Below are 18,482 nucleotides of genomic sequence, written 5' to 3'. Positions count from 1 at the left end.
GAAGAAGAAGAAAAAAGCATAAAAACACGCGAAAAACCCCATAACAAGAAGCTCCCTGAGGCCAGGCAGCCAGCAGAGAAAAACAGCACGCCTTCCACAGCGCCCGGATGTGACGTCACACAGAGTCATGCGGCGGAAGCGTCAGCCGGATGTGACGTCACACACAGGGGAGTCAGGCGGCAGCCATGGCGCTCAATAGGCACCACTCGAAGGAAGGCGGTGTCGTCGTCCCCAATGCTGAGAGGTACCGGCGGGCGGGGGCGGACCCACGGCCACGGGGGAAGCCCTGTGCCAGGCCCGCGGGCGGGGAAAGGGTTCGGGTTGTTGCTGGGCTGCTCTGGGGGCGTTGGGGCCGCGTCTTGTCGTGGGTGGGTGAGTGGGTGGGTAGGTAGGGCTACCCGGCTGTGGTAGTCGCAGCCTGCGGCTCGTGCTGCTCGGGTTAAGGGGCGGTTTGAAGAGTGTTTGAGGTCTCCGGAGAGGGCTGTAGAAGTGGCGAAGGGCCTGGAGGGCAGGGCGTGTGGAGAGCGGCTGTGCTCCCCTGGTTGGCTCAGAGCAGAGCTGAGGGGAGGCCTGATGGCGGCTGCAGCTCTTCACAGGGAACGGAGGGGCAGCGCTGAGCTCTGCTCTGTGTGACAGCGACGGGGCCCGAGGGAACGGCATGGAGCTGCGTCAGGGGAGGGGCGGCTGGGGGTCAGGAACAGGGCCAGAGGGTGGTGGGCACGGCGTCAGGCTGACGGAGTACAAGGGGATTCTGGTCCATGCTGTCTGACATATGGTCTGATTTTTGGGTAATCCAGTATGGAGCCAGGCCACGTAGAGCTCAGGTCTGAGAGCCTGAACTGTTCTCCAGGGCAGTGTTGAGCCATTGGCACTCAGCTGTCCTGTGACAGCCCCAAGTGGGTACAAACCAGCTCAGCAACATAATCATGCACGGGTGGCAGTCTTGCTATTTGTTTATGTGAGTGCTTGGGCAGGAGTAAGCATTAAGTGACCACATAAATTCTTCCCACTGAAGCAAACAAACCTGAAATTCTGCTGTGTTATGTGGTTTGGGAAGTACTCTGGTAAGGTTCTGAGTGTTGAGGAGATAGTTTGGCTTATCTTGGGAGAATATTCCACCTTTGTAACTTGAAAATAGATTTCTGCTGCATTTGTCACTCCCAGGCATTGACAAAATCTGCATATAACTGAATGATAAAGTCCCTGCAGACTTTTTGTCAGGGCTTTCCCCCCCCCTCCCGCCTCATTAAAGCTAGACTTCTTAATGTCCTCCTTCTAGGGTAGCAGAATTTTTCAGATATATGTTATGATATATTATGTTTTCTCTTCCCTGAATAGCATGCAGTGTGAAAGTACTGTGCTCTTGGTTGTTTTCACATATCCTGGCCCTGCTGGTTCTTCCCGATGATTTTGTAGTTTCCTGATGTGATCTGATTTCTACAGTGTACAGATCGGAATGTGTAAAATAACTTTAGATCCAGTGTTGAATTTGGGTTTTGTTCTTCCTTTTTCCGTGCCCTTGAACCAAAAAAACACATCAGATTTTTTACCCACTGAAACAAGCAGCAAACTTGTGGCATCCACGGTTCTCTTTATTCTGCAGCTTCCTTTACTGAGTGCTGTGTTTGGAGTTTGCCCTCTCAGTTCAGTGATGCTCTTTCCCAGAATGATTATTTCAGTTTTCCTTAAAATGTATTTAATTTTTCGGGTCCCTCTGTACCCCTGGTGTTTGCAGTTCCCATCTCTTTGTTCCCACATGATTTTACAAGCAGAGTCTGCTAATGTTCCTGTAGATAACCAACAATAGCAATTACAGTCTTATTGATGACATTTATGGCTCCTTGTTTTGTTTTTTTTTTTCCTTAGCACAGCACTCCTCATCACAAATATTTCCTTAAATCATGTGAAGTAGGGTCAGCAGTGAGGGTACTGTGAAGCAATTTCCTCAGCTCATGCAGTAGGTGTGGCATTCAGGCAATTTTGTTTTCCCCTCTGCTGGCTGGTCCTGGATGTGATCATGGAGAGGGGTTTGCTCTGAGGTCATACCTTGACTTCAGGAGTGGATATCAGAAAGCTCATCCTGTTCTGTGCCCTGCCAGGCTCAGACTCAGGCTGTTGCCTGTGCAGAGAGCAATTCCTTTAGCCTCATTCTGGAGGCAGCTTCTCTTCCTCTTGTTTAAAGTTTCCCTTTGTGGAGGAGGAGCAGGGCTTGTCAGAGGTGAGAGGATGAATTCTTCCACTCTGCACGAGTTAACCTTGTGCATCCAAAAGAAAAACTCCAGACCCTGTGTTAGAATTGAGTGTGTTGGGATAATGTTTAGGATTTGTGTGATGGATGTCTGTGCGTTAGAGCTGAGGTTGTCTCCAACTATTCTGATTTCCTCCTAGCATTCTCAAGCAGTGTAAGGATGTGGAGCTCTCCTTCAGTGACGTGACTGGCAAGCCTGAAGCCTTCAAAGGCACCAAGAAAGGAATGCTGTATCTCACACCATACAGGGTAAGTCTGATGCCAACAGGGCTTCCCTTTTCTCCAGGGGTCTCATAGGCTTTGGACAACAATCATAGCTGGAGGCAGGAGAAGTGATTTTTGTTATGGGAGGAACCACTGTAAATCCTAGGTAGGAGAAAGCCTGGTGGAAATAGGGCAGTCTGAGTCTGTGTCTGTCCCAATCACCGTGTTGTGATTTAATGCAACATGTTAATAGGTAATTCCTTCACTGGAAAACTCTCATAAATTATCCTTTAAAATGAAATGTCTGTGTGTGTCCTAAACAGTATGCTGTTTTGGAACCTGCATTGTTCATGTGAGTGAGTCACGCCCTCGGATCTGTTTGGCATCCCATTGCATGACTGCTGTGAAACAACACAATATGTTCTAGTAGTAGGGGTTACATTATCTTGTTTTTGGATGCTGCTGCAACTAGAACTCCATAACCTGATTAACTAATTCCAGAGTGTTCCTTCCTGTCTTGCAGATGATCTTCGTGTCGAAGGGCAAGGATCCCATGCTGTCTTTTATGATGCCATTTTATTTGGTGAAAGGGTGCTCTATTGAGCAGCCTGTTTTCTCTGCTAATTACATCAAAGGACAGATTCAGGCTGAGGCAGGAGGTGCGTGTCTGTGCTTCATAGACTGAACTCTTCCCAGTCCTTTTCTGCTGGATGTGCTTAGTGCACAGGACAGATGGATGGCGTAGCTACAGCAGCACAGTTCACACGTCTATGCTAATGTAACTAGTATCTATTCATCTTTAACCTCACTGTTGCTTTCTGTCCCCCAAATCTAGTAGCTCACCTTTTGCAGGGTGGCTTTTTAATCTTGTCACTTCTGTCTTGCAGTGGACGCCATGCTTACTTGGTTTCTTCCTGTTCTCATTTTCTCCTGTATTTGGCATGGAAGAGTGGACAGTTGGCCTTATCACTAGACATTGATGCTGGTTTAAATAGTACACACTGGTGTTTTGTGGAGGCCAGCAGGCACTTTACAGCTTGGATGTGTTTGCATGCATCTAGAATGCTGCTGTGTGTCACTGATTTAGCTTTCTTTCCTATCTGGTGATGTAACTGTGTTGAGACTTAAAGTCACAGTCATGATCAGACATGGAGGACTGCAGGAGGCAAGGCAGGGATTCAAACCAAGTCTTCTGGTTCAAAATTTTTCTGTTTTTCTTGGAATTAGTTTATGTGTATTTTGATGGCATCTGGCCTATGCTGTTGATTGCTGTTCCTAACAATGCTTTGTGACTGGTTTGTCTGGATTGTCATAAGCCCACTTTCTTAGGCTGAAATCTTTAAAGCAGTGGTTTTAAAATATTTCTAAAATGAGAAAGAATAAAAATAAGTTGAACATTAACTGTTTTGCTGTCTTGACTGCTACTGAGGTGGTCAATAATCTGTTTCAATTTTAATTCTCTCTCCTAGGTGGCTGGGAAGGGCAGGGAACGTTTAAACTGACTTTCAACAGTGGAGGAGCCATTGAGTTTGGACAGCTGATGTTCAAAGCTGCCTCTAGTGGTAAGAGATCTTCAGAGCCTGTAGTTCTCCTATGGCTGGCTGAGCTGGTTAGGAGGAGGTGCTCTTTTTCACATTCCTGAAGTGTGTGGAGAGGGAGAGAGAATTTGCACTGTACATCTTCCACATCAATGTTTTTTTGTTTGTTGTTTTTTTTGTTGTTTTTTTTTACAGGGGACTTTCATTTTTCTTTCAAATCCTTTTTCTTTATTTTGACTTAATGCTTTATGCAATCAGAACATGCTGGAGTTTGGCTTCTGAGGTGGCTTACTTTTTCTATGGAGCCTGATATCTCCTGGAGGGGGGGGGGGGTTGGGAATTGAAACATGAGGATGGAAAAACTGATCCCCGTACTTTCCCTCAACTCTAATAGTTCTCTGATAGTGAAGTGAGATGGAGGAATTTTTTTGCAGAAAGAAAAAACTAAAAAATTTTATGTTTAAAACTTCTGAAAGGAGAAAGATACAAAATCCATTCTGATAGGGAAAATTTAAAACTATTGGTACTTATTTAAAACAATAGTTTATTCTAGTTAGAGCCATTGGTCTACGTGAATGGGACTATTTTCTTTTTATTCCATGCAGTCAGTTGCAGCAAAAACATGTCTGACTTAATAAATATGTGCTCTTTAGCTTCCAGTGGAGCTCCTCTCCAGCCCCCTGGCTATGGATACACACCTGTACCTGGAGGGTATTCCCCTGTCCCACCTGCTCCAGGAGGATATGCACCTGCACCGGGGGGCTATGCTCCTCCTCCACCACCTCCAAACGGTCCTTATCCTTATGCACCACCTCCAATGAATGCATATGGACCTGCTCCCCAGCCCATGGGGTATCCGTATGCTCAGAATCCAGGTATGGAAGTGGTGTGATGATGTGTGGTGGGGTTTGTTGAGTATTAGTTGTAAAAATGTTGATGCTGTGGTGAGGTTTATTGTAGTTTTGTCTCCATCAAGGGTCCTTATCCTTGCAAAGTCTGTCATGGTCTTGGTTACACCTGTGTGTCTCTCTAGTTGCAGCTGAACAGGAGGTGGGAATGCAGTATGTAGACTGTGCTGCTTATTGACAGAATTGTTGCCTGCTGGCGTGGCAAGATGTAAAATTGCAGCTGCCTGCATCCTCACTGAGCTTTCCTCACTGATCTTCTCTCTTGCCCAGGGCTGGGCCTGGAAGCTTGCTGTCCCTCTCTTTTGTCACTGTAGTCCAAAGTATCAGTCTGGTGTCATCTCTTTTCAGGTATTTACCCACCACTCCCCAACATGAATTCCAGCAATGTGTTACCTCCTCCTCCCCCCTACTCTGGACCATCTCCTGCCGGACCCTCAGCCCCACCAGCTTCCACACCCTGGGTGGACTCAGGTATGCCAGGTAAGCAGATTTGATACAAAAGGCTGCTCAGGGGTTGGGGCAGTGGTTGACACTGGGGGCACCCAGCTGCTGCTGTTGCAGGAGCTGTTATCTTGATGTGTTATTTGAGATAATGGCTCTTGCAAGGCACTCAGCTCTTTGTTATACAGCTTGTGGTCATCTTTAGCTGGTTTTCAGACTTCCTGAAGTGCTGTGAATTCAAGACAAACTTGCTGTGATAGCTTCTGTCTCTTGGGACATTTCTTGACTCCTCAGAAAAGCTGTGGCTGGGCTGGAGGGTGGGGTGGCTGCGTAAGAAACAGGCCTGCCTTATGTTTGCTCCTTCTCTTTCCTTTCTAGGGAACAGTAAGGCCATGGAAGCTGCTTCCAGTGCGTATTACAACCCTGCTAACCCACACAATGTCTACATGCCCATGGTAAGTACTGTGCCTCTGGTCTGTGTGTGTCTGCTCTTCCATTGCGTAGAGAGGCAAAAGTTTGCTTTCCTAGTGAAGTTTAGAGTGCCTTAATTTTGAAAAAGCACAGAAAATGTTCACTTTCCTGGGAGGAGGCACGGATGACAGTGCCATGAAGAAAGTTTGTTAAATCTTTGATCAAGAAAAGAGGACGTTAAGATTCATCCAGCAGTGGCAGCTTAGTACTTGTCTCATTCTTATGTGCATAAAATAGTTGCATGTACACAGTGAGTAGAGCTTTCTGTTTCTGTAATGTTTGGAAGTGGGAAGAGTTAAAGAAGAACGGATCATATAAGGACAACAGCCTTTGTGTTTTCTCACTTGTGCTTTTTTCTGGGCTGCCTGGGAGAGGTCTGTCATGGTTCAGTGAGTGGCAGCTGGTAAGCAGGCTGTAGCTACATTTGGTGTGGGCTGGGTCAGAGTGAAAGCAGCAGCAGAGACAAAGCCATGATAGCGAAGATACAGATTTAAAACAGAGCTTTTGTTATCTATTTTCAAGGGGATGTTCAATGGAAATAATATGGGAGGTAGCATATATGCTGGAGCATTAACTGATGCTGGAGAGGGATGATGCAGTGCATGATAGCTTAAAAAACAGCACTCAGCTCTGGCAGTAACTTCTTGTAAGTCAAGCCTGAGAATCTCTGAGAAGAGCTCTTCATGAAGCAGGCAGGATTGTTGACTACTGTATCTCCTTCCAGGATCAGCCACCTCCTTATGCACCTCCTGAAGATAAGAAGAACAACTAACAGATGGAAATTGCAGCCAGCCTCCCACACTCTCTCTCCCAGAAGACAATTTGGCTGTCACTACCCATTGGGTTAGCGTATCTCTATGTTTCTCTGTGTATGTACAATGTGTGTAGTGCTGGGCAGCTGAGCATCTGCCCTCCTTAAGCGTTAAGTGACTGGCAATACAAGGCAGAACAATAGCACTTTCCTGCTGCTTTGCTTTATCTCATGGGGTCGAAGCACTAACCTTTTGCTCTGCCTTTGGCTTGAGGAGAGAGATGGACTTCTTAAACCAGTAGATCACATCACTAATCTATGAGTCAAACACAAAAGCTGTGGCATCTTCGAGTAAAACTACTTGCAGTGCTGAACTTCTCTTCTGAAGCACCATCAAAGAAGAAAATATAGAAAGCCATGAAGTTTCCTTGCATAAACTGAAAAGGTGTTAAATTTCCTTAAACCGTGGCACAGCTCAGCATACGATGGGACTCTGGAAATCCTGTGTCGTGCTGGAAGCACATTTCTTTTCCTGTCCTGAACTAACAGTCATGGGGTGACACGCTTGGGAAATGCGTCCTGAGAAGCGCTGAAGCATTTGGGGCTGTGAGCTGGAGATGGACCCCAGCTCAGCACTAGCTCTAGAAGGGTCAATCCTGCTGCACTCCTGGGTAGCCAGGGGAGTTTCTGGGCACAGGCATGCCTGTTTTGGTTGCAGCAGATTGTCTGCTAGTATTTCTGTGTCCTTTCCTATTTAACTGTAACCTTACAAAATAGGGAAGTGCTCAGGTGCTGCCCTCCCTGGTGGAGGGCCTGCATTCCCTGATGTCTCCTTGTTTTCTGCTGTGAGGTGCAGCTGTAGATGCTTGGTCATCTGATGCTGCTGGCAAAAACACTCTGAGAAATTTAACTGAAAGCAAGCAGTGACCTCCATAAACTCAGCCTGCCTTTGTAGACCTTGAGTAGATCAGCAGGAGTGTGCTGCAGAGCGGTAAGTTGAGCTCTACAGGCATGTGAATTGGTTTTCCTTTCACCTTCCTGGAAGCAAGTCTGTATCTGTGCAGTGATCCTGTGTCACATAGTTATTCTTGCATAGTGGAGTCAAGCTGAGCAGGAACCTGCTGCCTCCAAGCAAAATGTGTTATGTTATGAAGATAACTTGACACTGGCCTTGTCAGGAGATCCCACAGTGCTGGCTCCCTCTGCTGAGGAAGCTTGTGCCACCATGCTAGTGTGATGAGGAAAAAGTGGCTTTTGTCTTTTCCTTAGGCCGCAGCAGCCAGGACATGCATGCCTATACCTGAGCAGCAAGGGTAGGTGCTGTGGAAGTGGAATTTGGTTGCTCGGAGCTGCAGTACTCAGGCGTGGTGTTACTAACGCTTGGGTCTCTTGCAGAGGCTGTGGCTGCTCAGCCCCAGCCTTCCTTCCTCTTTAGGACACAGTGCCATTAAGCCTGCTCTGACAAAAGCCCCTCTAGTCTGGTGGAGACCCGTGTGATCCTTTATATATGGGATAACTGTACTTCTTTTCACAGCCTTCCTACCTTCACAGTGAAGGGGAAGGTCTCTTTTTCCTTTTAACCTGTGTGTGTCAGGACCTTCTTGTAAGTCAGGCTTGCGTGACTTAAATTGTTGAATTCTTAAAGCAGCCCTGCGTGGAGAGGAAGGTAAATTTCCTTATTTAGAAACACCTCTGATGTTTGAGTTAGAGGTGTTCAGATGACTCTGTATTTTAAAAAGTTTGTAACTTTTGAATTGCACTTTAATACAGAAGCATTGATACTTGCCTGTTCACTGGGGTGTGTGTGTGCATTGTGTTGACTGTCATTGATCCTGCCTGGTGCCCAGGAAGCTGCAACAAATAGGGACCACTGTGGCTGTTCTCAGGTTGTGAGCCAGTTTTCCTCCTGCACAGCCACACTGGAGCCAAATAATCTGGTGGGGCAGAAGTATTGGCTTCAGCTCTTCTTTGGAGGGGGCAAGGCTGATTTGTGGCATTGTTCTTGTCCAGAACAGATCTCCAGAACTGGTACACTACTGTGTCCTAGGGCAGGCACCACACTGCTATTGTTTTCTCTGGTACAGGATAAATAGGAAAATGGCAGCTGGTTGTGGACTGTGACATCTGAGTTTCCCCTTGTGCCAAAGGAAGCCAGTGCTTTACTGAGCACAGTCTAACTACTAGGAAGCCCCCTTCTGCTCACTGCAAGCCAGTCCAATGGGAGGCCATTACTTTTTTTTTCCAGTGTAGTTTGTTGTGTTTTGAGGAACTGACCCTAAAATCCCACATTAATTGAGTAAATCTGAAACAACCAGCACCCTGCTTCCCTTTTATTTCAGTTAAATTGTCAAAATCACCAAAACAAAGCCAGCTTGCACACAAACATGAAATGGACAAGTTATTTCTTTCTAGCACTGCAAAGCATCACATTCAGCATCTTGCCTCCGCACCACAAAGTCTCTGCAAGGGGCAGGAAGTGGCCACATGGTCCTCTAAGAAGGGGAGTGGGCTTCTAGCCCTCATTTGTCATCTGAATAGAATGGGGAAGTTCCATTTCTCACTAATTTTAAAATACAGTGATTTCCTGCTTTGAGGTTAAACCTTGTGTGGGTCTCTCTGGGTTGCCCTGTCCTTGGCAGGGTGATTTGGGTGAGTGTTGCACCCCTCCTGGGGTGCTTAAGGGAGGCCACAGCCTACCTGAGCCCCCCCTCTGTGGTTCCTTCTGAGCCCCTTCTATTTGCGCAGGCTGCCTTTCAAAGGAGGAGCCTTTCCCTGAGAAATGCTGGAGGGTTCAGCCTCACAAGACTGAGATGCAACTTGGCCAGCACCCACAAGCATCTCCCAGCTTAAGACCACCAAAAACAAGCAGCAGTATCTTCCAGACACCACTTGTGCATGATGCACTATGGCTCTGCAATTCTTCATGCTAACACCACAGTGAGGCTACTGGGATTGTGCGTGGACAACTCACGTTTTGCTCTGCTGTAATCAGAGCAAGTTCCATACAGTGCTGGCACACATTTTGTTTAGGTTTCTTTTTCATAGCATGCAGACTATGCTGTAGTGGTATTGCCTGCTGATCCTGCTGCCAGACAGACAACCTGGCCCCAGGAGCTCCTGGTCTGGGGATGGTGCCTGGGAAGAGGGGTGCAGCCCTGTGGACAGCCCTTTGTCCTAAGCCAAGCAAGGGAAAAAAGGCGACCACATCTGGTCCTGAAGGATGGTCACTGGGGACACTCCTCTTCCACAGGAGGACCTCAGAGTGCTTTGCATGCCCTCAGGAGGGAGTAACAAGAACATGTGGAATGAGTAGAAATCATCAGGTGGTGCCAGAGGAGCAAACTGCATGTCTTCCCCCAGCCACACCAGAATAAGGCACTCGAGCAGCAGTGAGATGTCCTGGGGCTCCCAGTGGCCGTGGGCCTCACAGAAGGGGCAGGCGGAAGGCCCCCCCTGGGGCCTGCTGCTGGATGAGCCGTGCTTTGGGACACAGGTACCACATCACTACCCCTGAGGGGTTGATGATCACTGTGAAGTTGTCTCCTGTCTTCAGACCACCAATGATCTTTCCACTGTACACATCTTGTACCTGGAAGAGACAGCGGGCACAGACCTTCACCTTGAGGTCCTTCCAGAGTCAGGTCTTAGAATCATCAAGTTTGGAAAAGACTGCTGAGACCCAACCACCAACCCATCACACCGTGCCCACCCACTAGCCATGTCTCCCAGTGCCACATACACGTTTCCTGAATGCCTCCAGGCATGGTGACTCCATCGCCTCTCTGGGCAGTCTGTTCCAGCACAGCACCACTCTTTTGGATAAGTTGTTTCTCATATCCAACCTGAACCTCCCCTGGCACAACCCACCCAAAATGCAGTGGTGCCAGCAGTGGGAAGCTGGAAGGAGGGGTGCAGGCACAGGGTGCCCTCAGGGCTCACCTCATACACAGCTCCCTCGGGGAAGCCAAGCTTGGCCAGACTGGTGGTGTAGTGGAAGGGCATGTCTGTCCTCCGGCTGAAGAAGACTAGGGCACTCGCGGCCTGAGACAGCGGGCGCAGGAACACCTCAATGTGAGATTTCTCCTATGGTGAGGACAGACAGGTGAGACAGAGCCTAATGCCCACATCACTCCTCATGTTCTTCTGCCTATGTTCTCCCAAACATGTACGTCTTTCCCCTAACCTTGATGATCCTGCGCCCCTGGATTCCCAGGGGGTCCTGGTTTATCTGGATCATCAGGCGGTTCTGCAAGATCTCCTTGGAACTTGGCGAGATAGTGCGCAGGTCAGTGGACATGAGGAGTGGAGCTGCCATGATAGTCCACAAGGCCATTTGGGAGCGTGACTGCTCGTAGCTGAGACCGAAGTTTCCAATGATGAGCTGCAGGGGAAAGAAGGCAAAGGTTGTGAAAAAGGTGAAAAGCATGTCCACGTGTCCTGCCTGCTGATGCTGCAGCCTGTACGGTAGGAGCAAGCATGGCAAGCTTCACAAGTATTACTGCTTCCCTACAGCCAGGACATCCATCTCTGCTAGGCACTAAGGAATTGGCCCACACAAAAGCACCTGATGATGCCCTTCGATTCAAAACTCCCTTCCGCTCAGGCTGAGCAGATGAAGGACAATGACACCTGTGCTATAGGACAGGCATAGTCAGGGGGTGACAGGTGCATTGCCATACCATGTCTGGGTCATTCCAGTGGCCAGGGCCAGCCGCCAGCTGCAACACATCCTGGTTTGTGAAGAACCAGTCCACAATGGAAAGCACACTGTCCCATGAGTCCTGGATGTCATCGTAGTTCCGCCACAGGTTGCAGATCTCCCCCAAGAGGGTGTAGTTCACCTAGAGGGGAGCACGGAGTCAGACAAGATGGAGGCTGTGCGTGGGGGCACTGGACACCTTAGGTGGAGGCAGGGAGAAGGGGCAGTAGAACTTGTTGGGAGGTGCAGCATCAAGAGGGTGTTTGCAAGCCAGAAGGATCTGGGGAAAGGCAACATCACGTGATTAAGGAAGACAGAGTCATATCCCAGTACAAATGGACTCATCCAGTATAACAGAACATCTGTCAAAACAACCACAGAGGCTATGAGGCTATAAGATCAGCTGCGAGAAGGGAACATGAGCAGCTTGGGATTGATTCAGAAAGTGCAAAGGGATAAAATGAATAAAGTGCCAATGCACTCAGCTCTCAAAAAGCGTTACAAAGAGCAACACCCACTGGGGAGGACCAGAAGTGTCATTTCAAGCATTTAAGCCAGAAAGAACCAGTCTTAGCAGAACAGGCTGTCAAGATCAATGCCACACAAGCTGAGCATGTCCCATGGCCTTCTCCACACTTCCATCAGCCAGCTGTGTCAGGAACCCTGAATGGCCAAGGAAGCCTGGCAGGAGGCCATGTCCCATCAGAAGTGGAGCAGTAAGAGGGATGCACACAGGCTGGACAACAAAAAGTGGGACAGCACTCACCTTGGGAGGCAGCCCTCCCTGGTAGGCTGGCCAGCTGCAGGAGTAGATGATGGGGCGGCCAGTGGCGTTCAAGGCCCTTGCCATTTCTGGGTAGCCTTTGGGAGAGAAGGAAACTGGTGAAGGAGATGGATGACCAGAAGAAGAGATGTGAGGGAGGAAATGAAGCCAAGTGTCCAGTAGATGGGCAGCCACTCTGAGCCAAGCAGTGAGTGGACAACCACCAGCCAACAACACAGCTGTTACCCTGTGCCTGCTCCTTCCCTGATGAGTAGCACCCATCCAGCTTCAGCATGTCCACGCCCCACTCAGCAAAGGTCCTTGCATCCTGCCCAATATGGTCCAGTGTAGTGCCCGGGTATCCCCCGCAGGTGAGTGTGCCCAGGTCACCGTAAATGCCCAGCTTCAAGCCTCGAGCATGGACCTGTAAGGAGAGATGGGGACGAGGGGATCCCAGGTGCCTTTCAGGGACCAAGCTCTGTCTGTTCCAGAGAGGCACAGATGTGGAGGTCACTCACATAGTCAGCCAAGGCCTTAATGCCCCGGGGGAACCTCTCGGGGTCAGGCACCAGCCGCCCCTCAGCATCACGCTGCTTGGCGGCCCAGCAGTCATCGATATTGACGTACTTGTAGCCCAGCTCCCGCCAGCCATCCTCTGCTAGCCGGTCCGCCATCTCCATGAAGAGCATCTCACTGCAGGACAGGAGACATGACCGGTGGAAACTCTGCCACCGTGGTACCTTAGGGGCCGGCCGGGGCTCTGGCAGTCACTGCACAGTGGCTTCAGCCGTGCAGAATGGCTGCAGGCTCGTTCCTTGGGGAAACAGCACATCGGCCCTCCGCACAGCCCGTCTGCAGCCTTCACCTTTGGGGACCTCCAGCAGCAGTGGGGTATCCAAACCCCCGGTACGGCGCTCCCTATTACCTGATGCACTGGCGAGGCTCCTCCCGGCAGTTCACGTTGCAGCGGAACCGCTCCCAGGCCAGCCAGCCCATAGGCGGGGTGCGCGCCAGCCCGTTTTCCAGCCCGCGGGCGGGCAGCGCCAACAGCACAGCCAGGACCGCCACAACCGCCGGGACCCCCATCCCCGCCGCAGTCTCCGCCGGGGCACGTCGACAGCCTTCCCCCGCCCGGCCCGCTCACATGACACCGCATCACCTGACCGCCCGCTCCGCCTCCCGCTCGACCCGGCCCGGCCCCCGAGCGCAGCGGGGCCGCCCGGCACCCGCCCCGCTGCCCGGCGCCGGGAGCGCCGCCGCGGAGGAAGGGCCGGAGGTGAGCCGGGCCGGGGCTGTGTCCCCGTGTCCTCAGCCCTGCAGCGGGCACAGAGGGAGGGGAGGGGTCCGGGAAATGGTCTGAGGGTTGGGGGGCGTTGTGCGAGGAGGGGCTGCTCCCGTGGAGCGTTCCGCAGCTGCAAGCCCGTATGATGAGCTGAGCTTTGCTCGCCGAGTCGCCCACAGCTGCCGTGCAGGCCATGCTTGGTGAAAGCGCTTTCTTTTTTTCAACTAAAACCAAAGCGAACCCACAGGAGCCAAGTAGAGTTCAGAATCAGGCTGTGAGGCTGATTGTGATCGTGTTGCAGGAGAAAACCAGCACTCAGCTGCGTCTGCAGGCAATGCGAGGTCCTGAGCTGGAACTGGGCTTGGCATCAGAGCCCATGCAAGTGTCCTGGGCTTTGCAAATATTTAGCAGTGGGAGCCATGCAGCTCTTTGCTCTTACAGTCCTTGTGCAGCTCCTTGCTCTTGTTCTGGTGTTTGATGACTCTCCCCTGCCTTTTCTTGTAACAGGTATGGAGCTCTGTGTAGTGGAGCTCCAGAGGCACTCATCAAGAAAGCAGCTGGCCCAAGAAGACGTCATGGGGTCACAGTCTGACCCACCGAGCCACATGGCTTAGGGCAGTGCTGGCTGCAGTGCTGGGTGACAGCAGTGCTATGGGATGGCCGATGGGGCTGCACAGTCCTGAGCGTAGATGCGGAGAGGATGCTGAAACAGAGATCCCAGAGCATCTGAAAATGCCCTCTTCCAACATCCTACAACAGAAGAGAAAGCAAGATGAGTGCTTGCTGTTTCTTCAATGTGCTCCATAAAAACCCTGCAAAGTAGGTCACTGGCAGAGGAGGAAACGAAGCAGCATCTCTGGAGGAGGCAGTGCTGTGGTGGTGGGCCTGGAGATTATCCCCGCAGCTGCTGTACTTGTTGGATGGACAACACACAGCACTGCTAACCGCTTCTCTGTGGCCATGAAGCTGAATGAGCGGAGCGTGGCCCACTACGCCACCTGTGACTCGCCCACTGACCACGCCGGCTTCCTGCGCAAGCGTGTGGAGCGGCACCACCACCATGGTCACCATGGCACCTCCTACCAGCGCCGATGGTTTGTCCTCAAGGGCAACCTCCTCTTCTACTTTGAGGAGCGGGAGAGCCGGGAGCCTGTGGGGCTGGTGGTGCTGGAGGGCTGCACCGTGGAGCTCTGCGAGGCTGCTGAGGAATTCGCCTTTGCCATCCGCTTTGACGACGCTGGTGCCAAGGCCTACGTGCTGGTGGCCGATGGGCAAGCCGCCATGGAGGCCTGGGTGAAAGCGCTCTCACGGGCCAGCTTCGACTACATGCGGCTGGTGGTGCGGGAGCTGGAGAAGCAGCTGGAGGAGGCCTGCACCAGCTTGGCTGCATGCCGCAAGTCACCACGGAGGTCCTCCTCAGGCAGGAGGCGTCACCTCTCCAACCCCGCCCTGCCGCCTGTCCAGGAGAAACAGCATGCCCTGGAGAACGGGTACTCCACGTGGGGCAGCAGCCCTGACCGCGATGGGGGGCACACAAAGCCCCCACCCCTGCCTCCACGCCGACGCTCAGCCGCAGGATCCTCGGTGCCCACCTTGCAGGAGAGCCCGGTGTCACCAGAGACGACCTGCTTTGCCAAGCTGCACCACTGGTATGGGCAGGAGATCGCAGCACTGAGGCAGGAGTGGCAGGAGAGGCAGAAGAGGGGACACCCATGAGATGGGACACAGAGCCAGAGCAGAGCGAGGCACGCTGTTTGCCCCTTCCCTCACCGGCTGCCTCCATGCAGGAGGGCCTTTGTGCTCCCTAGGACTCAGCGTACCAACGGGCCTCATCCTCTTTCCATGGATATGGCCAGGCTCAGTGCCCTGCTGTCCTTACATGGTGGATGCTCTGGGCGTTTCATCATCCAGTTTGGTTTTGTTTCTCAGTGTGGAAGTTTGCACAGGTCAGCATTTATTATTGTCTGTGATGTTGTGCTGAAGCCCTTCTGCTTTTGCTCTTTGGCTGCAGAAAAGATTGACTCTTGTGAAATGCCTCCAATGGGCTGCTGGCCTCAGGGTGCCTACAGCTTTATGCCTGGTTAGCTGCACGTGAGCTTTAGGAGGACAAAGATGCCATGGCTTTGGCTGGCCCAGGAGCCATGGCTCATCATGACGAGTGCCCATTTGATCTGACCATGCTGCTGGCACAGGCTGCTCTTCCTGGGGCTTCTGGTTGGGTGCCAGAGCTCTGCAGAGCTCCATGAGCAGCCTCCCCAGCAGGGGGGGAACAGGGCAGTGTACTGAGCCACAGCACAGCTGTGTTTGCAAACATCATCATTTTTTTAACTTTCAGCTGCCCTAATGCCTCATCCCTGCTGTCTCTCCCTAGGAGCGTCCATAAGCAAGGCTTATGGGGAGGGCAGAAGGAAAGCTGGGCTTTGATCTGAATGGTGGCAAGGATCACAAGCTCCTCGATACTTTGACTAACTAGCTGTAGCCAAGCCTGTGCATTCCTCTGGCTCAAGTTTTCCCTGTTGAAAAAGAGGAATGCTAAAGGCTGCCTGCCTTCATGGGGTGAATTTATCAGCCTCTGCACAGACCACAGAAAGTGCCATATAGGGCTCTGGCAGTTAGTCAGATGCAGGAGACAGTGCAGAGCAGCGCTCGTGTGAGGTCTTTTTTGGTGTGATCATGATGGTGTGTTTGAGGCACTGTGGGGAAGCTGGGCTGAGCCACACAGTTGGAGTAGAGGAAGGATATCAGTACGCTCCTGAGAAGCGGCTGGCCCTAAGAACACCAGAGGTAAAGGAGTGAGTTACTGTGGCTTCCCAGCCCCGTGTGCCAGCAGTGTTTGTACTTGCCTTGCTCTAAAAGCCATATAATCTCCTACCAAAGCCAGATCTTGTCCTGCTGGGGCTTCCCTCCTACTCTCTGTCAGAATCATGGGGCTGACTGCAGGAGCACATCCCATACACTTACCTGCTAGGTCAGAACCCTTAACCAAAGGCCAACGGTACATTACGCAGTGCTGAGTGCAGCAGCCCAAGGATTAGAATCCTCTGTAGTGGTTGTTTATAAATATCTTTCCTTATCTTCTTGGCAAGGGCTGCTTTTCAAAGCAGAAAAACGCACAAAACTGCCTTTTTTTCTCCTCTAACAGCATTAAGCTTGTTTTTATTGCCCTGTTCTGTTAAGGAGTGATGCTAGGGAAACAGCAGGCTGTGCCATAGCATGACATGGGTAATCATTTACCTTTCTGGACCTGAATGTGCTCAGTCTTACACTCTGCTATAACCTCTAGAGGTTGTCAGAGGCAGAAATCAAATGGCTTCCATTAACTTTTGGTGCCTTTGAAAATCCCTCTAGCAGTTTTGGATGACAATCTTCCTGCCTAGCCATGGTGTGTTAGCATCAGATCTTAGGTCTGACATTGGGCAGTGGGAATGTAACCTCTACATACAAATGGTGCAATCCAATAATCTCTAGTTTATGTCTGCATTTTTCCATAGCAGAGAAATTAAAGGTTGGGAGGATTTTGTTGTTCGCTTTTTAAGAGAAAACAGTAATGAGAAAACAGGAGCAGGAGGGCCAGGAGTGGGTCTGTGTCCCATCAGGAGTCGTTGTGATTCCCAACAGCAACATCAGGAATGGTGCCACCTCCCCATTGTGGGTTTTCAGGGCTGGGTCAGATGTAGATTGCCTCTTTCTTCTTTTTTAATGCAATACAGAAAGAATCTTCCTGATGTCTCAGACTCACATAAGACAGTTTGATGGCAAAGATTTACCTTCCAAAATAAAATGTACTGGGAGTGCCTACATGAGACTCAAGAATGAGGAGAGACTTGAAGGAGAAAATAGATTAACAAAGCCAGTTCAGTCAGAACTGGACCTGAAACAGCACTATTCATATGCAGGCAGTTTCACTTTTTAAAGAAGCTTAGTTTGTTTTAATGAGCCAGGATTGCACCAGTAACACTGCTAAGGAGCTTATATTTAATGCCTAATCTGCCCTGTTTAAACCAGACAATATCCACACCACCTGGCTTTGCTTTAGCAAATATTCCAGCTAAATCCTAAATCCTGCAAATGAGGAGATGGGTTTTCCTTCCTGTCTGACTGCATTTGGAGTAATGCTGTGTTTTATTCGGCAGCACTGAGAAGAAAACGGCAGAATCATGCCAAATATCTGTGTGCAGCCTGACACCTTTGGTAGTGCTCCTCAAAAGTGCTGTGGGATTTCGGGTGCACTCGGTCAGGGCTACCTCTCAGCCCCATTGCAGAGCAGGGACGCCTCTTTTGGGGCTAATAAGAACTTCCCACCTTTTCTTATTGTTATTGTTATTATTATTGTTTTATTATTATTATTTTTAATAGAAAATGTGTGGCCAGATGGATCCTTAGCAATGGGAGACAGAGTGTTTTAAAGCTGCAAGGCTGCTCTTCTTACAGTCCTGAAGGGATTTTGGAGGGTTTTCCCTAAAGTAATATTGCAAAAGTGATGGGGAAAAAAATGCTTGAATCTGGATGGTTTAATTTAAAGTAATTTGAAGACCAAAAGCGGGAGCGAGGCTGTGATTCCAGGACAGCTTTGCCAATAAGGGAGCCCAACCTGTCAAACAAAACATGGATGGAATCCTTGCAGCTTTCTGGGGACAGGATTTCAGCTCAGGCCCACAACGTATCACTGTGTGCACATGTATGCTTCATAGAACAGCCACTGTGATGCTTTCTCTTTGCTCTGAAGTCAAGCCCCAGAGGTAAGGCTGACCCGGTCTCCCAGTGGCCACCAGCAGCCAACTGATGGCACTGTGGTTTGGGATGGCCAAACAGCTGGTGGTACCACAGTCACTGTGTTCATAAAGGGGCTGGCTCAGCCCAGGAACCTGAGAGAAACCCCGTGCTGATGGGTGCCGGGGTCCCTGCGGAGCACAGGTAACACTACAGGCGGTTCGCCCAAGCAGCCCTCTGCGGAGGTGCTTCTATGCTAACTACAGACCGTGTTCTTCTTTCTAAGGGGCGGGTTTGCGCGAGCCTTTTTTTACATGCAGAACTTGTGTGTGTTATTATACATTTCAGTTACCGTTTGTATTTTATGCTATCTAATTGAATAAACAGTTTGGTATTCGTAATTCCGCGTCACCACCAAAACTCCCACAGGCGCAGTAACGCCTTCCGTCAAAACGGGGGGGGGGGGG

The 18,482-nt window shown here is 50.4% G+C and overlaps 3 protein-coding genes across 3 annotated transcripts; 2 read left to right on the top strand and 1 right to left on the bottom strand.

Annotated features, from left to right (window-relative positions):
• The first annotated feature begins 111 nt into the window (after nt 1-111).
• On the top strand, nt 112-8,354 carry WBP2NL (WBP2 N-terminal like). Its single transcript, XM_048967441.1, has 8 exons — nt 112-244; nt 2,389-2,497; nt 2,976-3,111; nt 3,922-4,014; nt 4,644-4,865; nt 5,247-5,378; nt 5,718-5,794; nt 6,535-8,354. The coding sequence occupies exons 1-8, from the start codon at nt 186-188 to the stop codon at nt 6,580-6,582; spliced, it is 876 nt and encodes a 291-aa protein (XP_048823398.1). The 5' UTR covers nt 112-185; the 3' UTR covers nt 6,583-8,354.
• A 943-nt stretch (nt 8,355-9,297) lies between these two features.
• Nucleotides 9,298-13,174, bottom strand: NAGA (alpha-N-acetylgalactosaminidase). The gene is made up of 8 exons (XM_048967430.1): nt 12,949-13,174; nt 12,542-12,716; nt 12,270-12,447; nt 12,027-12,121; nt 11,241-11,402; nt 10,745-10,942; nt 10,501-10,644; nt 9,298-10,150 (listed from the first exon to the last, which is right to left on the bottom strand). The coding sequence occupies exons 1-8, from the start codon at nt 13,107-13,109 to the stop codon at nt 9,986-9,988; spliced, it is 1,278 nt and encodes a 425-aa protein (XP_048823387.1). The 5' UTR covers nt 13,110-13,174; the 3' UTR covers nt 9,298-9,985.
• Nucleotides 13,175-13,213: 39 nt separating this feature from the next.
• On the top strand, nt 13,214-18,416 carry PHETA2 (PH domain containing endocytic trafficking adaptor 2). The gene is made up of 2 exons (XM_048929219.1): nt 13,214-13,299; nt 13,813-18,416. Exon 2 carries the CDS (start codon nt 14,266-14,268, stop codon nt 15,019-15,021), a length of 756 nt encoding a protein of 251 aa, XP_048785176.1. The 5' UTR covers nt 13,214-13,299; nt 13,813-14,265; the 3' UTR covers nt 15,022-18,416.
• The last annotated feature ends 66 nt before the right edge of the window (nt 18,417-18,482 follow it).

Source organism: Lagopus muta, chromosome 1 (genome assembly GCF_023343835.1).
Source record: "Lagopus muta isolate bLagMut1 chromosome 1, bLagMut1 primary, whole genome shotgun sequence".
NCBI classification, from domain to species: domain Eukaryota; kingdom Metazoa; phylum Chordata; class Aves; order Galliformes; family Phasianidae; genus Lagopus; species Lagopus muta.
Note: the sequence above shows the minus strand (reverse complement) of the source record. Positions and strands in the feature narration are given on the sequence as shown.